Source organism: Camelina sativa, chromosome 7, assembly GCF_030686135.1.
Source record: "Camelina sativa cultivar CO46 ecotype springtype chromosome 7, ASM3068613v1".
NCBI lineage: Eukaryota > Viridiplantae > Streptophyta > Magnoliopsida > Brassicales > Brassicaceae > Camelina > Camelina sativa.
In genome coordinates, this window is record NC_141886.1 from 34,443,186 (window position 1) to 34,458,213 (window position 15,028).

Consider the following 15,028-nt stretch of genomic DNA (forward strand, 5'->3'; position numbering starts at 1 on the left):
TGTAATTTTTTACACTTTATGATATTATTTTTATATTTGTACTTCCAAATTAATATAGTAGGATATCATTATCTTTCTCTTAGTATTTAGTACCCTTATTAGTTAGTATAATAGTACCTTTAAATTTTGATGTAATTTATTCTAAGAATTAATGGAACAGTTGCATGACCATAAGTTATGATCATCCACGGCTTTAAGTGAGCTGTGAGATATGTGCAGTGCAAACAATGTGAGAGACGGAACATGTTCTTTTATCTTCAAAGTTTCTATCTTCAACTTGAACAAAGAGGATAAAAAAGATAAATATTAATGACTTATGTACGAATACGAACTAGTGATTTCAAATTCAATAGTCATAACTTGTTTTGTTTTGTCTCGTCATATATATATCTGCCAACGAATATAACTGCCTTAAACCTGTATATATATGGAATGTACAAAAATGAAGATTTATCTTTAACTTTGATTCTTACAATTTTTTTTTCCAAATTAAAATAGTCAAGTTTTACATCAGTGATACAAAACTTTGTTTAGATCCTGTTTTGCTTAAAAAAAACAACCCTGACAATTTAGTGAAATCTTGTTGCAAACCAAGCCTGAATGAATGTGCCATCGACATCAGACATTGTGCTTAGTCTATTGTGGACATTTTTATCAATCAACTTCACCAGCTTTTCCACCGGTGATGGTGGTTCTCCATGGCGTCTGTCATTTCTCTCCCTCCAAATGGAGTGGATAACATGTTGAAAAGTGTAGTTGAGCAAAAACCAGTGAGTCTTGTCCAAATCGTTTCCTGTGAGTAGGTGTATCACTTGCGTCCAGTCCGTGGTGTACTTGTGCTGAAGAAGTCGGATAACCAGCGACTCCCAAACCTGCCGCGAGTATGGACAGTCGAAGAACAAATGCGCTCTTGTCTCCGTTGGATTATTGCAGAAAATGCATCATGTATTTGCAGTGGTGTTCCATGTTGCCATCCTTTCTTCTGTTGCGAGTCTGTTTTTCACCATCAGCCATATGAGGAACGCATACCGTGGAGTTGCTTGAGGGAACCAGATCACTCTAGCTTCTGCCATAATTGGGTGCACACTATGGATGTGGAACCATGTGTCCTTTGACACGAACTTCTTGTGATATGTATTACTTTTGCATTTCCACAAAGAAATATCCTGTCGATCATGAACACGAGCCAGTTGTTTCTTATGGATTTCGTCTTCTATCAAACAGAGGAAGCTGTTACGTGTTCTCCTTCGTCGAGTCATCTCCATTGCTTCAGCTACCGTACTTGAGATTGGTATTCCCAAAGTCATGCAGCCACAGTCCCCCACTGCCTCATACAGACGGCCCAAAGAGCTCCAGTTGTCGAACCAAAACGAAGTGGACTCGTCGTTGTGTACTTCTACGCAGTGAAACTGTTTTGCTAGATCCCGATACTTCAGAAACTTCTTCCATATCCAAGAACCAGCCACAATGTTTTGTTTCTCTGACCAGAAAGATCCACTGCGAATGAGGTGGTGGTGAACCCAGTTAACCCATAGCGAGGTCTTGGTAGATAGAATTCGCCAGATCAACTTCAGAACGCTTACAGTGTTAGCCTCAGTGAGTGACCGTAGTCCCAAACCCCCCTCAGACTTGGGGAGACATACCTCTGACCATGTAACCTTAGTTTTCTTTGCATTCAACGATGGACCAGACCACAAGAAAGCCGAGCAAAGCTGCTCAATTTCTCGAAGACATGCTTTTGGGAGTCTGAAAGCAGAGATCCAAAAATTGATAAGACCATATATAACCGAGTGGATGAGTTGAAGTCGTCCATCAAAGGAGAGGGTTCTCGCTGTCCATGAACTAATCTTCATCCGTATTTTCTCCATAAGAGGGAGATAGTCAGCCGATGACATTCGTTTGGGAAGGAGTGGGAGGCCTAGGTATCGCACCGGTAAGGAACCAGAGGCAAAAGGAAATTGTTGGAGAATCTCTGTCCTCTGCTCACTAGAAATATCTGCCGTAAATATTTTCGATTTTTCCAAGCTGATCTTGAATCCCGAATGTACTGCAAAATCATCAAACACTCGCAGGGCACCCTCAACAGATTCCTTATCACCTGCAACAAAGACCATGAGATCATCGGCGAAGCATAAGTGAGTTAGCTTTAACTGTGTGCAGTTCGGGTGGAAAGCAAAAGCCTTATGTTGAGCTGCCTTATCAAGCTTGCGGGAGAGCACGTTCATACAATTGTCAAATTTTTCTCACAAACAAACATTATTTGTCTCACTGTTTATTCTGGTTGGAAGGTCAAAGATTCAAATGCATGAAAAAACTTCAAATAGAGACTAATCACCCTTTTTATTAATTAGTTGTTTTTTTTTGTTGATAAGACTTGGGAAAGAAAATGGTCAAATGGATAAAAATTGAATAAAGTAAAATGAAACCACAAACGACGACGTTTAGAAGGGAAAAGTATAAAACTGAAACACACCGTTTTTGAGAAATTAATCAAAGGGACTCTCTCTAATTACATCACATTATTAGTTAATAAAAATAATTAAGACGAAACTCGCGGGAACACTTCATAAATGGGCTCCCCCGCTCCCACGTAATGCGGACAAGGAAAAAAAAAAAAAAAAACACTTTGAAGTTTGAACAACGAAAAAAAAATATTATTCAGCTTTTCTCTCTGCAAAATCGTTACAGAGAGACGACAGCGAAGAAAAAAACTTTGGGTAAAAATTTAGAAGCAAACAAAGTTTTCATTTTTTTTCTGATTCCAAGTTCTTCTACAGGTAAAGATCGAGTTAAAACAAAAAAAAAAGTTTTGACCTTTTTAGCGGTTGATTTCTTAATTTTTTTCTCCTCGAATTGAACCCTAATTTTGAGATTTGGTGGTCAGGGTTGGAGAAGATTGTTGATGTTTTGGTTTGATTCCATTACTCAACCATATGATTTCACATATCCAACGACAACAATTCATCGATCCTTGATAACCAAAACAAAAAAGGATCTTCATTTCAGGTTTTTTTCTTCCTCCACCATGGGATCATATCTGTAATAAATGTTTTAAGGGAATTGGAAATAGTTTTCTCAAAAGCTTAGATTTTTTTTTTTTTGTTTTACCAGATCAAACTTTTTTTTAGAGAAGATTTGAAATCTTTGACAAGCCCCCCTGTGATGTGATGGAGCAATTCAGGCAAATCGGAGAGGTTCTAGGAAGCTTAAACGCGCTTATGGTATTACAAGACGATATCTTAATCAACCAGAGACAATGCTGTTTGTTGTTAGATATATTCAGTTTGGGTTTCAACACCGTTGCTGAAGAGATCAGACACAACTTGAAGCTTGAAGAGAAGCATACTAAATGGAGAGCCCTTGAACCGCCTTTGAGAGAGCTCTATCGAGTCTTTAAAGAAGGCGAAATGTATGTTCGTAACTGTATGTCCAATAAAGATTGGTGGGGCAAAGTTATCAACTTTCATCAGAACAAAGATTGTCTTGAGTTTCATATACACAACTTGCTATCTTACTTTCCGGCTGTGATCGAAGCTATCGAGATTGCTGGTGAGATCTCGGGTCTTGACCCTGCTGAGATGGAGAGGAGGAGAGTTGTGTTTTTAAGAAAGTATGATAAAGAGTGGAATGATCCAAAGCTTTTCCAGTGGAGGTTTGGGAAACAGTATTTGGTTCCGAGGGATCTTTGCAGCCGTTTTGAGCATTCTTGGAGAGAAGATAGGTGGAATCTGGTGGAAGCATTGCAAGAGAAGAGGAAGTCGGAAAGCCTTGAGATTGGCAAGACGGAGAAGCGTTTAGCTGATTATCTGTTGAAGAAACTTACCGGGTTGGAACAGTTTAACGGTAAGCTCTTCCCGAGTTCGATACTCGTTGGTTCTAAGGATTACCAAGTGAGGCGGAGATTAGGTGGTCAGTACAAGGAGATTCAATGGTTAGGGGACAGTTTCGTATTGAGACATTTTTTTGGGGATCTTGAGCCGTTAAATGCAGAGATCTCTTCTCTGTTATCGCTTTGCCACTCGAATATACTTCAGTACCTTTGTGGATTCTATGACGAAGAAAGGAAAGAATGTTCTTTGGTTATGGAGTTAATGCACAAAGATTTGAAAAGCTACATGAAGGAGAATTGTGGACCTAGAAGAAGATATCTCTTCTCTGTTCCCGTTGTGATCGATATAATGCTTCAAATCGCTAGAGGGATGGAGTATCTTCATTCAAATGAGATCTTCCATGGAGATTTGAATCCAATGAACATTTTTTTGAAAGAGAGAAGTCACACTGAAGGCTATTTCCATGCGAAGATATCAGGGTTCGGTTTGACATCAGTTAAGAATCAGTCTTTTTCTCGGGCTTCTTCTAGACCAACCACACCTGATCCTATAATCTGGTATGCACCAGAGGTTCTCTCAGAGATGGAACAAGATCTCAAAGGTACAGCTCCGAGATCAAAGTTTACACATAAAGCTGATGTCTATAGCTTTGCAATGGTGTGTTTCGAGCTTATAACCGGTAAAGTTCCATTTGAAGATAGTCATCTTCAAGGGGATCATATGGCTAAGAACATTAGAACGGGAGAGAGACCTCTCTTCCCTTTCCCTTCGCCAAAGTACCTCGTCAGTCTGATTAAACGTTGCTGGCACTCACAACCGAATCAGCGTCCAACTTTCTCTTCGATTTGCAGGATCCTCCGGTACATCAAGAAGTTCCTAGTTGTGAATCCGGATCACGGTCACCTCCAAATCCAAAATCCACTTGTTGATTGCTGGGACTTGGAAGCAAGATTCTTGAAAAAGTTCTCAATGGAGTCAGGTTCCCACGCGGGTTCCGTGACACAAATACCGTTCCAGCTCTACTCATACAGGGTTACAGAGAAAGAGAAGATGAGTCCAAACTTCAACAAAGAAGAGAATTCAGAAACAGGTGAATCTGTTTCGGAAAGTGTTTCAGTGGTTGAAGATCCACCAACAATGCCAACGTATGCAAAGTCACTGTGCTTAGATGCAATATCTGAATACTCAGATACAAGATCAGTTTACTCTGAAGCTCCAATCAAAAAGACCTCAGCTTTAAAGAAAAGCAGTGACGCCGTAAAACTCAGAAGAAACTCAATCTCAGGTCAGATAAAAATTGTATTTCATTGTAAAGCTCTCTGATGAATGAGATCAAACCAAATAAATTAACTAAATCTTTCGATTGCAGGTTTACGATCTTCAGGATCATCTCCTATAAAACCAAGATCAGCAACAAAAGCATCATCACCGCTAAGTCCATTTGGAAGAAGCAGCAGCAAAGCAAGGAAGGATACTAGATTGCCTTTGAGTCCTATGAGTCCTTTGATCCATGGAAGACGTAGACAACTCACTGGTCCTGCTTCTGACTCTGAGCTAACATAGCTTTTCAAACACACACATCTTGTTTTTTTTGCAAGAATCTTAAAACCGAGACCAAGTTTGACACAGTGTTAGTTCCATAACATAACCCTTTTTTGTGTAACATCTTAAATACCATTTTTTTTTTTTTTTTTTTTTGTATTTGTAAATTTTGCTTTCTTTAGATACTTCTCTGTAGCTTCTGCAAGTCTACACCTTTTTATCTGAAAAAAACAAGAGCTTTATTTTACCCTGTTCGCCTTTAAAGTCTTATTCCTGTGTTTGAGGTTTTGCTCGATTAAAGATTGGCTTTTGCGTTCGTGATTGCACCTCTAATGGCCTCGCAGACGCAATTACGTTTGATTATCTTCGAGTTCTCGAAGAAATTTCAAACGAAATCGAGTACCCAGAAACTGCATAGCTTTGTAACTAAGTCCAAACTCGCTCGTGACCCGTTTTTCGCGACGCAGCTTGTACGACTCTATGCGTTAAACGATGATCTTGTCTCTGCCCGCAAACTGTTCGACGTATGTCCTGAGAGAAGCGTTTTCCTTTGGAACTCTGTTATTCGAGCTTTTGCTAAAGCTCATCAATTTAGTACCGCTTTTTCACTCTTCTCTCAGATGCTGAGTTCTGATACGAGACCAGATAACTTCACCTATGCGTGCGTAGCTCGTGGCTGTTCAGAGAGTTTCGATACCGAGGGACTGAGGTGTATTCATGGGATTGCAATCGTATCTGGTCTTGGATTTGATCAAATTTGTGGCAGTGCAATTGTTAAAGCTTATTCAAAAGCTGGCCTTACTTTTGAAGCAAGTAAGTTGTTCCTTTCGATACCAGATCCTGATGTTGCTTTATGGAATGCTATGATTTCTGGATATGGATGCTCTGGATTTTGGGATAAAGGAGTCAATTTGTTTAACTTAATGCAACATCGAGGACATGTACCGAATTGTTATACAATGGTAGCCCTAACGACTTGTTTGATTGATCCTAGTTCGCTACTCATTGCTTGGTCTGTTCATGGATTTTGTTTGAAAATCAATCTAGATACTCATGCCTATGTTGGTGGTGCTTTAGTGAACATGTACTCGAGATGCAGGTGCATAGCTTCCGCTTGTAGTGTGTATAATAGTATCTTTGGGCCTGATTTAGTTGCGTGTTCTTCTTTGATAACTGGTTATTCGAGATGTGGGAATCACAAGGAGGCTTTGCATCTGTTTAATGAGATGAGAATGAGTGGTAAGATGCCAGATTGTGTTCTTGTGGCGATTGTATTAGGGTCTTGTGCTGAGTTATCAGATTCAGTGTATGGAAAAGAAATGCACAGCTATGTTATTCGACTAGGACTAGAATTTGATATCAAGGTTTGCTCTGCTCTTATAGACATGTACTCAAAATGTGGGGTTTTGGATTCTGCGATGAATCTTTTTGCGGGGATTCCAGAGAAAAACAATGTTGCCTTCAATTCTGTTATTTTGGGTCTTGGCTTGCATGGATTTGCTTCGTCTGCGTTTGAGAAGTTCACCGAGATGCTTGAGATGGGGTTGAAACCTGATGAGGTCACTTTCGCTGCTCTGCTTTCTACTTGTTGCCATTCGGGACTTTTAAACGAAGGTCAAGAGATCTTCGAGAGAATGAAGAGTGAGTTTGGTGTTGAACCACAAACAGAGCATTATGTTTACCTGGTAAAGTTGATGGGAATGGCTGGAAAGCTAGAAGAAGCATTTGAGTTTGTAATGTCATTACGAAAACCAATTGATTCAGGAATTTTGGGAGCATTACTGTCATGTTGTGAAGTTCATGAGAACACGCAGTTGGCTGAAGTTGTAGCAGAGAAGATATTGGAGAATGGGGAAGAGAGAAGAAGTGTATATAAAGTGATGCTTTCTAATGTGTATGCAAGATATGGGAGATGGGATGAAGTAGAAAGGCTTAGAGATGGAATATCAGAAAGCTTTGGAGGGAAATTGCCAGGGATTAGTTGGTTTTAACTGTGAAGAAAAAACAGTTGATGGCTTGATAGGGTTCTTCTTGATGATGATTAAGATGAAGCGGAGAAGCTCTTTGTGGCGTTTGAGACAAGATTAGCAGTTGCCCTTTGAATTATCATTCATGGTTCGATTAGGTTAAGACCAGATAAGTGTATGACATAATTTTAGGATACTCCGGTCTGATCGGATCTATCTTAAAACATAAAGTTGTGGTTAGGGAGATAAAAAGCAAACCATCTCTTAAATTTTATATATTTATCCTTTTTCTTCTAATCACAACTTCTAAATATTACTCTAACTTCTAATATTGCTCTATCTTTCTAATTTAAAAATCAGAATTAGATTAAAATTATTGTTTGGTTCCATCTTTCTCAGGAAGACAAAGAAACGACTAATTCGATCTCTCATTTTACCTGGTAATATTTTCAATCCTTTTTTTCATGTTTCCTGTCAATTTTTTAAAGAAGAATTGTGGTTTTCGCTGAGAAACTGCGGTAAATTTCGAAGAAACAATGTAAATCGTAGAATACAGTTTTCTGATTTGATGTCTAGAGAAAATAACTTTTTCAGAAAATTTTGGTCTCTGTATTTTGATTTGATCCCCATATATATCGTTGCGTAAGATCATTCTCTAATTTGTGAAGCTTTCTTGGGGAAAAAGTAAATTAGACAGTGGTACATTCCCATTTTACTGGAAAAAACTTGATACATACGTTATTTCTCCCATCTATGTATGAATCAAAACGATTATTGTCATGTATAATAATGATAGAGGTTTGTTGTTGAACATGTATGATGATACTAAACATTTGTGATGGCTCGCTATTTTGTGTGTTAGCAGGAGGACGTTTTATTGATCTTATGGTTCAAATGCAGAGACAAGAACGAGGATCGTAAGAATGGAGCGAGCAAAAACAGGTAAGATTTGTTTGAATTGATGCTCAACGTACGGATATTAACTCACCGAAACAACTAGTTTTCGTCTTTGGAAATTGTTTATGTAAGGTTTTGTTAGTTCTCTTGTTATCTCTGCAGAGGTGGAGAAGAAAGTTTCAAAACTTGTAAAGTTCATCCAAACCAAAAACAAGATTCCAAAGGATTCAAAGAGAGAGCTTCTAGGGATTGTTAACGATCTTCAAGAGCAGTGTCAGTCTCTCTATTCTGTATTTGATGATTTTCAACAAGATTTAGACCCCAATAGCGGTGGTGGCAGAAGAAAAGGGAAATCGCGTATTGCTTCATCGAGTTCAGATTTGGAGTATTACTCTTCAGAGGAAATAGAGAATGTTATAGAGGAAGGAATTGAAATTTCTGAGCTACAAAGCAAGCTTGAAGCACTGAGGAATGATGCTGAAGAGAGAGAACGAGAACTGGCTTCACGTGTGAAGGAGCTAGAACGAGAGCTAGGTAACGCTAAAGCTGAATGTGATCAGAAAAGAGGTTTAGAAAAAGAGATTGCGATGAAAGCTAGTGAAAGTAAACAGTTAGGAGAGAAGAACAAAGGGCTTAGATCTCAGATCTCCGGTTTGGAATCGGTTTTGAGAGAGAAAGGAGATGAGATATCAACACTTGTGAACAAGTTTGGGAACAGTGAGTTAGGTTTAACATCGAGGATCGAAGAGTTGAAGAGCCAGTTGAGAAATTTGGAAGAAGAAATTGGTTTCCTTCGCGCAAGAAACGCGGAATTGGCTAAAAAGTATGAAGTTAAGAGAGTAGAGGATGAAGAGCGAGTTAAGGGACTGGTGGATCAGGTAAATGGTATGAAACGTGAGCTTGAATCATCCCGGAGGCAGAAAGATGGATCTGAAGCAAAGTTGGAGAAAAAAGTTGAAGAAGTTACAGAGACAGAGATGCAACTGAAGAGTCTGAAAGAAGAAACAGAGGAGGAGAGGAACAGACTGAATGAAGAGATTGAGTATCTTAAAGGAGAAAATGAGAAGCTGCATACAAGAATCGCAGAGCTGGATTCATTGAACATGGAGATAAAGACGAAGAATGCTGATAAGATTAGAAATGAGAGCAAGATATTGGACATTCAAAATTCTGATCAGAAGAAATTGGTCAAGGAACAAGATGAAATTATTCGCAGGTAAACAGTAACATAAACATTTTTGGTTTTCTAATTAATCTGACTTGTCAGAGTATTCATTCATTCAGGCTTTAAGTCTTTTATGTTTCTGACGCAGGCTATCGGAGAAAGTCAAGGATCAACAGAGACTTGTCACAGAACAAAAAGACACTATTGACAAGTTATGTGATGATCAGAAGCTGTCGAAACGCTGGTCATCTGGCTCGAGTCGGGATTCGAAGCTGAATCCAAATGCTTTAGAGAAGAAAATGGAGGAATTAGCTGAAGATTTCCGGATGAAGATAGAAGATCATATCAGGATACTATACAGGAGGATCCACGTGACCGAACAAATACACTTGGAGAGCAAACACGAGTATATAAAAACACGAGAAATGGCTCAAGAAAACAGAGAAAGCCTGATGTTTTTCGAAACCCATTTCAGCAACATGAAGGATTCTTTGGAAAAAGGGTACAGGAGATCGGAAATGGCGATGAAGAAGCTAGAAGAAGCAGAGGAACAGACGAAGAGAGTTGGGAGATTAGGGGAAGAGATCGAGTCAGCGAAGCAGTGGGTGAGTGAGAAGAAGAGCGAGGTAGAGAGTCTAACGGCAAAGCTAGAATACGGAGAAGCTGAAGAAAATCTGTTGAAGGAGAAGCTATCAAAGCTAGAGAAGAAGCTTGCGGAAGAAGGGACAGAGAAACTGAAACTAACAAAGGTTGTGAGCAAAATTGAAACGAAAATGAAAGAGCTAGAGTTGAAGGCGAAGGGGAGAGAAGTAGAAGTGGTGAGTTTAAGGGAAGAGAAGAGAGAAGCGATAAGACAACTGTGTATCGTTGTGGATTATCAAAGAGATCGATACGATCAACTCAAGAAGTCATCAATCTTAAAAGGTTGTTGTTGATCTTTTTACAACCTCAAACACTGTTTATTTGTTTGTTATTATTATAATCACCAAACCCATCTTGCAGAATACTAGTATAAAAAAAAAATGTAAGATGGTGGATTCATTTCGATTTCATCATGTTGTTGTAATTTGTAAAGTAACGAAAATGCTGTTCATGTGGATTAGTTTTTGTTTTGACCAGTAAAAATTTATTTAACAGTGTTTAGTACCCCCTTATTTTTGTAACTTTTGTTGTCTTTTAGAACGGTTAAATTCGTAAAAATACATTGACCTCGGTTTGACCGGTTTGACGAGAAAAGAGAAGAATGACAGATAGCACCCAGCTGTGAAGCGGAGGAGACGGTGGCAAAAAATGGTGATAAAAACTAAAAGGAAGGGGTAATCCTGGGAAATTGATTGAAACGCCATCAATGGAACGTAGTTTTCTTCGGGTGGCCAATTAAAAACTGAACCACTTTTCTCTCTTAAGTCTTCGTTTCGTCGGTTCGATTCTCTCTTCTTGGGATATTTTTATTCTTCTTCTCTTCTTCTTCTTCTTCTTCTTCTTCTTCTTCTTCTTCTTCTGTTGTTTTCAATTCGCTACCACCGGAGCTCCTTCTTCTTCTTCTTCCAGGTAATAATAATAATCTCCGATATCAATTTTATGATTTGACCTGAGTTTCTATTTGTTTCTAACTCTTCGATCCCTAGTGTTAGCTCACTAATTAGTGATTAGTACTTCTTGTTTTTTTTTTTTTTTTGTTCTGTATGTAAAATTCATAAGCTAAATCAGGTTTAGTTCATCTATCTATATGTATGAGGTTTTGGTGATTTAGCTATATATGAGTTGAAGCTTTGATTTAGTAATCTAGTTTGGACATTTCATGAAGATTTCACTATTGTTTTTTTTATCCTATTCCCATTTGATTGCTCCCGATTTTTGCATGATTTTAGTGGACATTTCATGAAGATTGTCTCTAATCTAGATCTTCACGATTTTGAATCACGATCATATCTAGATTTATAGATTTTTCATTTTTTTTTTTTTTTTTTTTTTTGTTGTTGTAATTGTTGGATCTTTGTGTTAGGGCTTGGCTTTGGTTATAATAATCTTTCATGCAAAATCGACTCGGATCTGCTTGTTTTAAGGGGATACTCAATACTAGTTAAGCATCTCATTCGTTTCAATTTGCTAATTTTATTACTTAAGCACATTCTATGGAAGTAAAGAAAGAGAATTTGGAGAGCTCTATTATTATTATTGGTCAGTATAGAATAGAGAGACATATATAAAAAGAAACAAAAGGCATATATAATGATAGCTGTCTTTTTTATCATTCTCTTGCTTAGCTTTTCTGGTTCCCATTACTCCTAAAGTTGCTCTTGTGGCTCCACTCCATTCTCCAGCCTATTACGGCTTCTTCTCTTCGTCACAGAGACCATCTCATTCTTTTTAATCAAACGATCAATATTTTTTTCTTGGGACCATTTCTCTAATTGTTTAGCAATCTTGTAACCAGTTCAAAATATGTATCACATTGGTATGGATCTCTATAGGTTTTGAGATTGTTGTTGCCTTGTTGGATGAGATGAGAGTATCTACTTTGTTTTTTTTTTTTTTGTTAGGATATGTTTCTTTCTTAGTTTTATTACCTCACACTTTGATTTATATTTTCACTTTTACTACCAGAGAAAGAATGAATCCATCTGAAGTTTACGGTCCTCACCTTTTATGGCATATAATATTTGCTTAGCTTTAAATTATTGTAGTTCCAGTATCTATCTGTTTGGTCATGTCAGGCTCCAGTTGAATCATTTCTTTATTCCATTGTTGTTACCATCCAACTTTAAAAGTCAGCCCCAAATTATTAGTTTACTAATTTTAGTTTTATTTTTTACTAAACACTTGATAATGATTGGTATATAGTTTTCAGTTTTATATTTGCTAATATTCTTGAACAAGTTAAGAGTTTCTTCTTCTCACATGTCTTGTCTGTGAAACTGTGCAGAGCAAAGATCGTGATGCTTTGATGGAGTTCCCGGAGATGACTTGTTAGTTCCAAATCTCGAAACTTTTTGAAGTGCCTTTTTGATTGATTGAAGAGACTGAAGAAGAAATGAGAAAGCATAGTATTATTAGGGACTCCTTGAAATCTTTCTTTGAGCCTCATCTTCATCCTGACAATGGTGAATTGCTCAAAGGAACAAAGACTGGTAAGTTTCTTTGCTCACTTGTGTCAGTTTACATTTTTCGTATTCATTGAGATTATGTCAAAATCCGTTGGTCTTTTGGTTTTTGGAGATTGTTTAAAAATGAAGACAATACGTTTGATCAACAATGCAGAAATAGATGAGAAAGTGAAGAAAATCTTGGGAATTGTTGAGAGTGGGGATATTGAGGAAGATGAATCCAAAAGACTAGTGGTTGCCGAGTTGGTGAAGGAATTCTACAAAGAGTATGATTCTTTGTATCGCCAATACGATGATTTAACTGGTGAGATCAGGAAAAAAGTTCATGGTAAAGGAGAGAACGACAGCTCTTCTTCTTCGAGCTCTGACTCGGATTCAGATATGAAGAGTAAGAGAAACGGGCGGGCTGAGAATGACATTGAGTTGGTTAAGAAACAGATCGAAGATGCAAATCTTGAAATTGCTCATCTGAAAAGGAAGTTAGCAACTACCGATGAAGAAAAAGAAGCCGTAGAATCAGAGCACCAAGAGATTTTGAACAAGTTAAAGGAATCAGAAGAGATCTGTGGGAATTTGAGACTTGAAGCTGAGAAGTTGGCGAGTGAAAACAAAGAACTAAATCAGAAACTGGAAGTTGCTGATGAGACGGAATCTGATCTGAATCAGAAGCTAGAAGATGTTAAGAAAGAGAGAGAGGGAATGGAAGCAGAGCTTGAGAAGAAGTCTCACGAAGTTTCTGAGTATGTGAATCAAATCAGAAATCTAAAAGATGAGATGGAAAACAAGGCCAAAGATCACGAGAATACACTAGAAGAAAATAACCGTCTAGAAGCGCAAAAGAACGAAACCGAAGCAGAACTTGAGAGAGAGAAGCAAGAGAAGCCAGCGTTACTGAATCAGATTAACGATGTGCAGAAAGCGTTGTTAGAGCAAGAAGCTGCGTACAATACGCTGAGCCAAGAACATAAACAGATCAACGGTTTGTTCGAGGAACGAGAGGCAACAATCAAGAAGCTAACAGATGACTACAACCAAGCCCGAGAGATGTTGGAAGAGTACATGTCAAAGATGGAAGAGACAGAGAGGAGAATGCAAGAAACCAGTAAAGATGTTGCATCGAGGGAATCTGCGATTGTTGATCTCGAAGATACGGTAGAGAGTCTACGTAATGACGTAGAGATGAAAGGAGACGAGTTAGAGAGCTTGATGGAGAAGATGAGTAACATCGAGGTTAAACTCCATTTGTCTAACCAGAAACTGAGAGTAACTGAACAAGTGTTAACTGAGAAAGAAGGAGAGTTGAAGAGAATAGAAGCTAAGCATTTAGAGGAACAAGCATTGCTCGAGGAGAAGATCGCAATGACACATGAAACATATCGAGGTATGATCAAAGAGATATCAGAGAGAGTGGATTCAACAATACTAAACCGGTTCCAATCCCTGTCTGAAAAACTTGAGGAGAAGCACAAAAGCTATGAGGAAACCGTGGTTAATGCGACGAAGATGCTTTTGACGGCGAAGAAGTGTGTGGTAGAGATGAAAGAGAAGAAAGAAGAGATGAAGAAGGAGAAGGAAGAGGTGGAGAAGAAGCTTGAAGGTCAAGTAAGAGAAGAGGAAAGAGAGAAGGAGAAGTTGAAGGAGACATTGTTGGGATTAGGAGAAGAGAAGAGAGAAGCGATAAGACAGTTATGCGTATGGATTGAACACCATAGAGACCGTTGTGAGTATCTTGAGGAAGTTTTGTCCAAAATGGTTGCGGCAAGAGGACAAAGACGGCCACAACGAGCTTAAAGTGAGTTGTTGTTCTCTTCTCAAAACTGTAAGTTAGAGCTTAGCTGTGTTTATTTTACTCTTTTTTGTTTTGCTGATTTGTGTTTGTTTTTCTATAATTTGTTTGTGTTTTCTAAGTCGAAATTGTTTTGCTGGAGTGACGTGTGAAGATTGTTTTGTAGTTGTAAGACCATAAAGATGGATTTGGATGGGTGGTGAGGTTTGTATAGAGACTCATTTGTCGTAATGTTTCTCTTATTTTAAAAAAAAGAAAGGAAAAAACAACAGTTGAGTAGGATTTTTGTTTTATGGGATTTTAGAAAAAAAAATTGGACATAATAAACACCATTATGCACCGAAAAGTAAAGGTGTATATTTTTACAAATAAATTACCCAAAAATCTTACTAATTTTTTCTATTTTTTCTTTTTATGGAAAACAAAAACAACATTAGCTATACAATAGTTTAAACTTCACATCCCACCAAAAAAAAAAAAAAAATAGTTTAAACTTCACTTGCAATGTCAACGTCCTCATGGTCTTGTTTTCGATATCTTTCTCCATCAAAGCTAAGCATTTATGGACATCCATGTAAAGTGAAGGTGCTTGAGATTTTCAGAGTATGAAGGAACTTGTGAAGAGCTGAAACAATTGAAGCATTTCTTGGGAAAACTCTCGAGACTGAGAAAATTGGTCTTTCAACGAGGGAATAACAACAACTACTTGCGAGTCACCAATGATCTAAAGAAGA

The 15,028-nt window shown here is 38.0% G+C and overlaps 5 protein-coding genes across 6 annotated transcripts; 4 read left to right on the top strand and 1 right to left on the bottom strand.

Annotated features, from left to right (window-relative positions):
• Positions 1-569: 569 nt before the first annotated feature.
• LOC147942018 (uncharacterized) lies at positions 570-2,225 on the bottom strand. The gene is made up of 2 exons (XM_087458719.1): positions 972-2,225; positions 570-872 (listed from the first exon to the last, which is right to left on the bottom strand). The coding sequence occupies exons 1-2, from the start codon at positions 2,223-2,225 to the stop codon at positions 570-572; spliced, it is 1,557 nt and encodes a 518-aa protein (XP_087314845.1).
• Positions 2,226-2,553: 328 nt separating this feature from the next.
• Positions 2,554-5,619, top strand: LOC109125518 (uncharacterized). Its single transcript, XM_087457684.1, has 4 exons — positions 2,554-2,777; positions 2,885-3,006; positions 3,112-5,115; positions 5,200-5,619. The coding sequence occupies exons 3-4, from the start codon at positions 3,168-3,170 to the stop codon at positions 5,391-5,393; spliced, it is 2,142 nt and encodes a 713-aa protein (XP_087313810.1). The 5' UTR covers positions 2,554-2,777; positions 2,885-3,006; positions 3,112-3,167; the 3' UTR covers positions 5,394-5,619.
• Positions 5,529-7,636, top strand: LOC147942019 (putative pentatricopeptide repeat-containing protein At1g64310). Of its 2 annotated transcripts, XM_087457688.1 has the most exons (2): positions 5,529-5,896; positions 5,993-7,636. In XM_087457688.1, exons 1-2 carry the CDS (start codon positions 5,705-5,707, stop codon positions 7,361-7,363), a joined length of 1,563 nt encoding a protein of 520 aa, XP_087313814.1. In that variant the 5' UTR covers positions 5,529-5,704; the 3' UTR covers positions 7,364-7,636. The 2 variants fall into 2 exon arrangements, with proteins under 2 accessions (XP_087313814.1, XP_087313813.1); XM_087457687.1 differs by having other exon boundaries at positions 5,679-7,636.
• A 3-nt stretch (positions 7,637-7,639) lies between these two features.
• On the top strand, positions 7,640-10,537 carry LOC147942020 (uncharacterized). The gene is made up of 4 exons (XM_087457686.1): positions 7,640-7,779; positions 8,205-8,281; positions 8,399-9,452; positions 9,550-10,537. Exons 2-4 carry the CDS (start codon positions 8,263-8,265, stop codon positions 10,334-10,336), a joined length of 1,860 nt encoding a protein of 619 aa, XP_087313812.1. The 5' UTR covers positions 7,640-7,779; positions 8,205-8,262; the 3' UTR covers positions 10,337-10,537.
• An 80-nt stretch (positions 10,538-10,617) lies between these two features.
• On the top strand, positions 10,618-14,576 carry LOC104704065 (uncharacterized). Its single transcript, XM_010420186.3, has 3 exons — positions 10,618-10,952; positions 12,328-12,532; positions 12,663-14,576. The coding sequence occupies exons 2-3, from the start codon at positions 12,436-12,438 to the stop codon at positions 14,297-14,299; spliced, it is 1,734 nt and encodes a 577-aa protein (XP_010418488.2). The 5' UTR covers positions 10,618-10,952; positions 12,328-12,435; the 3' UTR covers positions 14,300-14,576.
• The last annotated feature ends 452 nt before the right edge of the window (positions 14,577-15,028 follow it).

Excerpts from the sequence above, each read along its gene's own strand:
- LOC147942019 (XM_087457687.1), top strand. The coding sequence starts at position 5,705 with ATGGCCTCGCAGACGCAATTACGTTTGATTATCTTCGAGTTCTCGAAG.
- LOC147942018 (XM_087458719.1), bottom strand. The coding sequence starts at position 2,225 with ATGAACGTGCTCTCCCGCAAGCTTGATAAGGCAGCTCAACATAAGGCT. Across the intron at positions 873-971 it reads TCGCAACAGAAGAAAGGATG|GTTTGGGAGTCGCTGGTTAT; the intron begins GCAACATGGAAC and ends TACTCGCGGCAG.
- LOC147942020 (XM_087457686.1), top strand. Across the intron at positions 9,453-9,549 it reads CAAGATGAAATTATTCGCAG|GCTATCGGAGAAAGTCAAGG; the intron begins GTAAACAGTAAC and ends TTTCTGACGCAG.
- LOC109125518 (XM_087457684.1), top strand. The coding sequence starts at position 3,168 with ATGGAGCAATTCAGGCAAATCGGAGAGGTTCTAGGAAGCTTAAACGCG. Across the intron at positions 5,116-5,199 it reads CAGAAGAAACTCAATCTCAG|GTTTACGATCTTCAGGATCA; the intron begins GTCAGATAAAAA and ends TTTCGATTGCAG.
- LOC104704065 (XM_010420186.3), top strand. The coding sequence starts at position 12,436 with ATGAGAAAGCATAGTATTATTAGGGACTCCTTGAAATCTTTCTTTGAG. Across the intron at positions 12,533-12,662 it reads GCTCAAAGGAACAAAGACTG|AAATAGATGAGAAAGTGAAG; the intron begins GTAAGTTTCTTT and ends TCAACAATGCAG.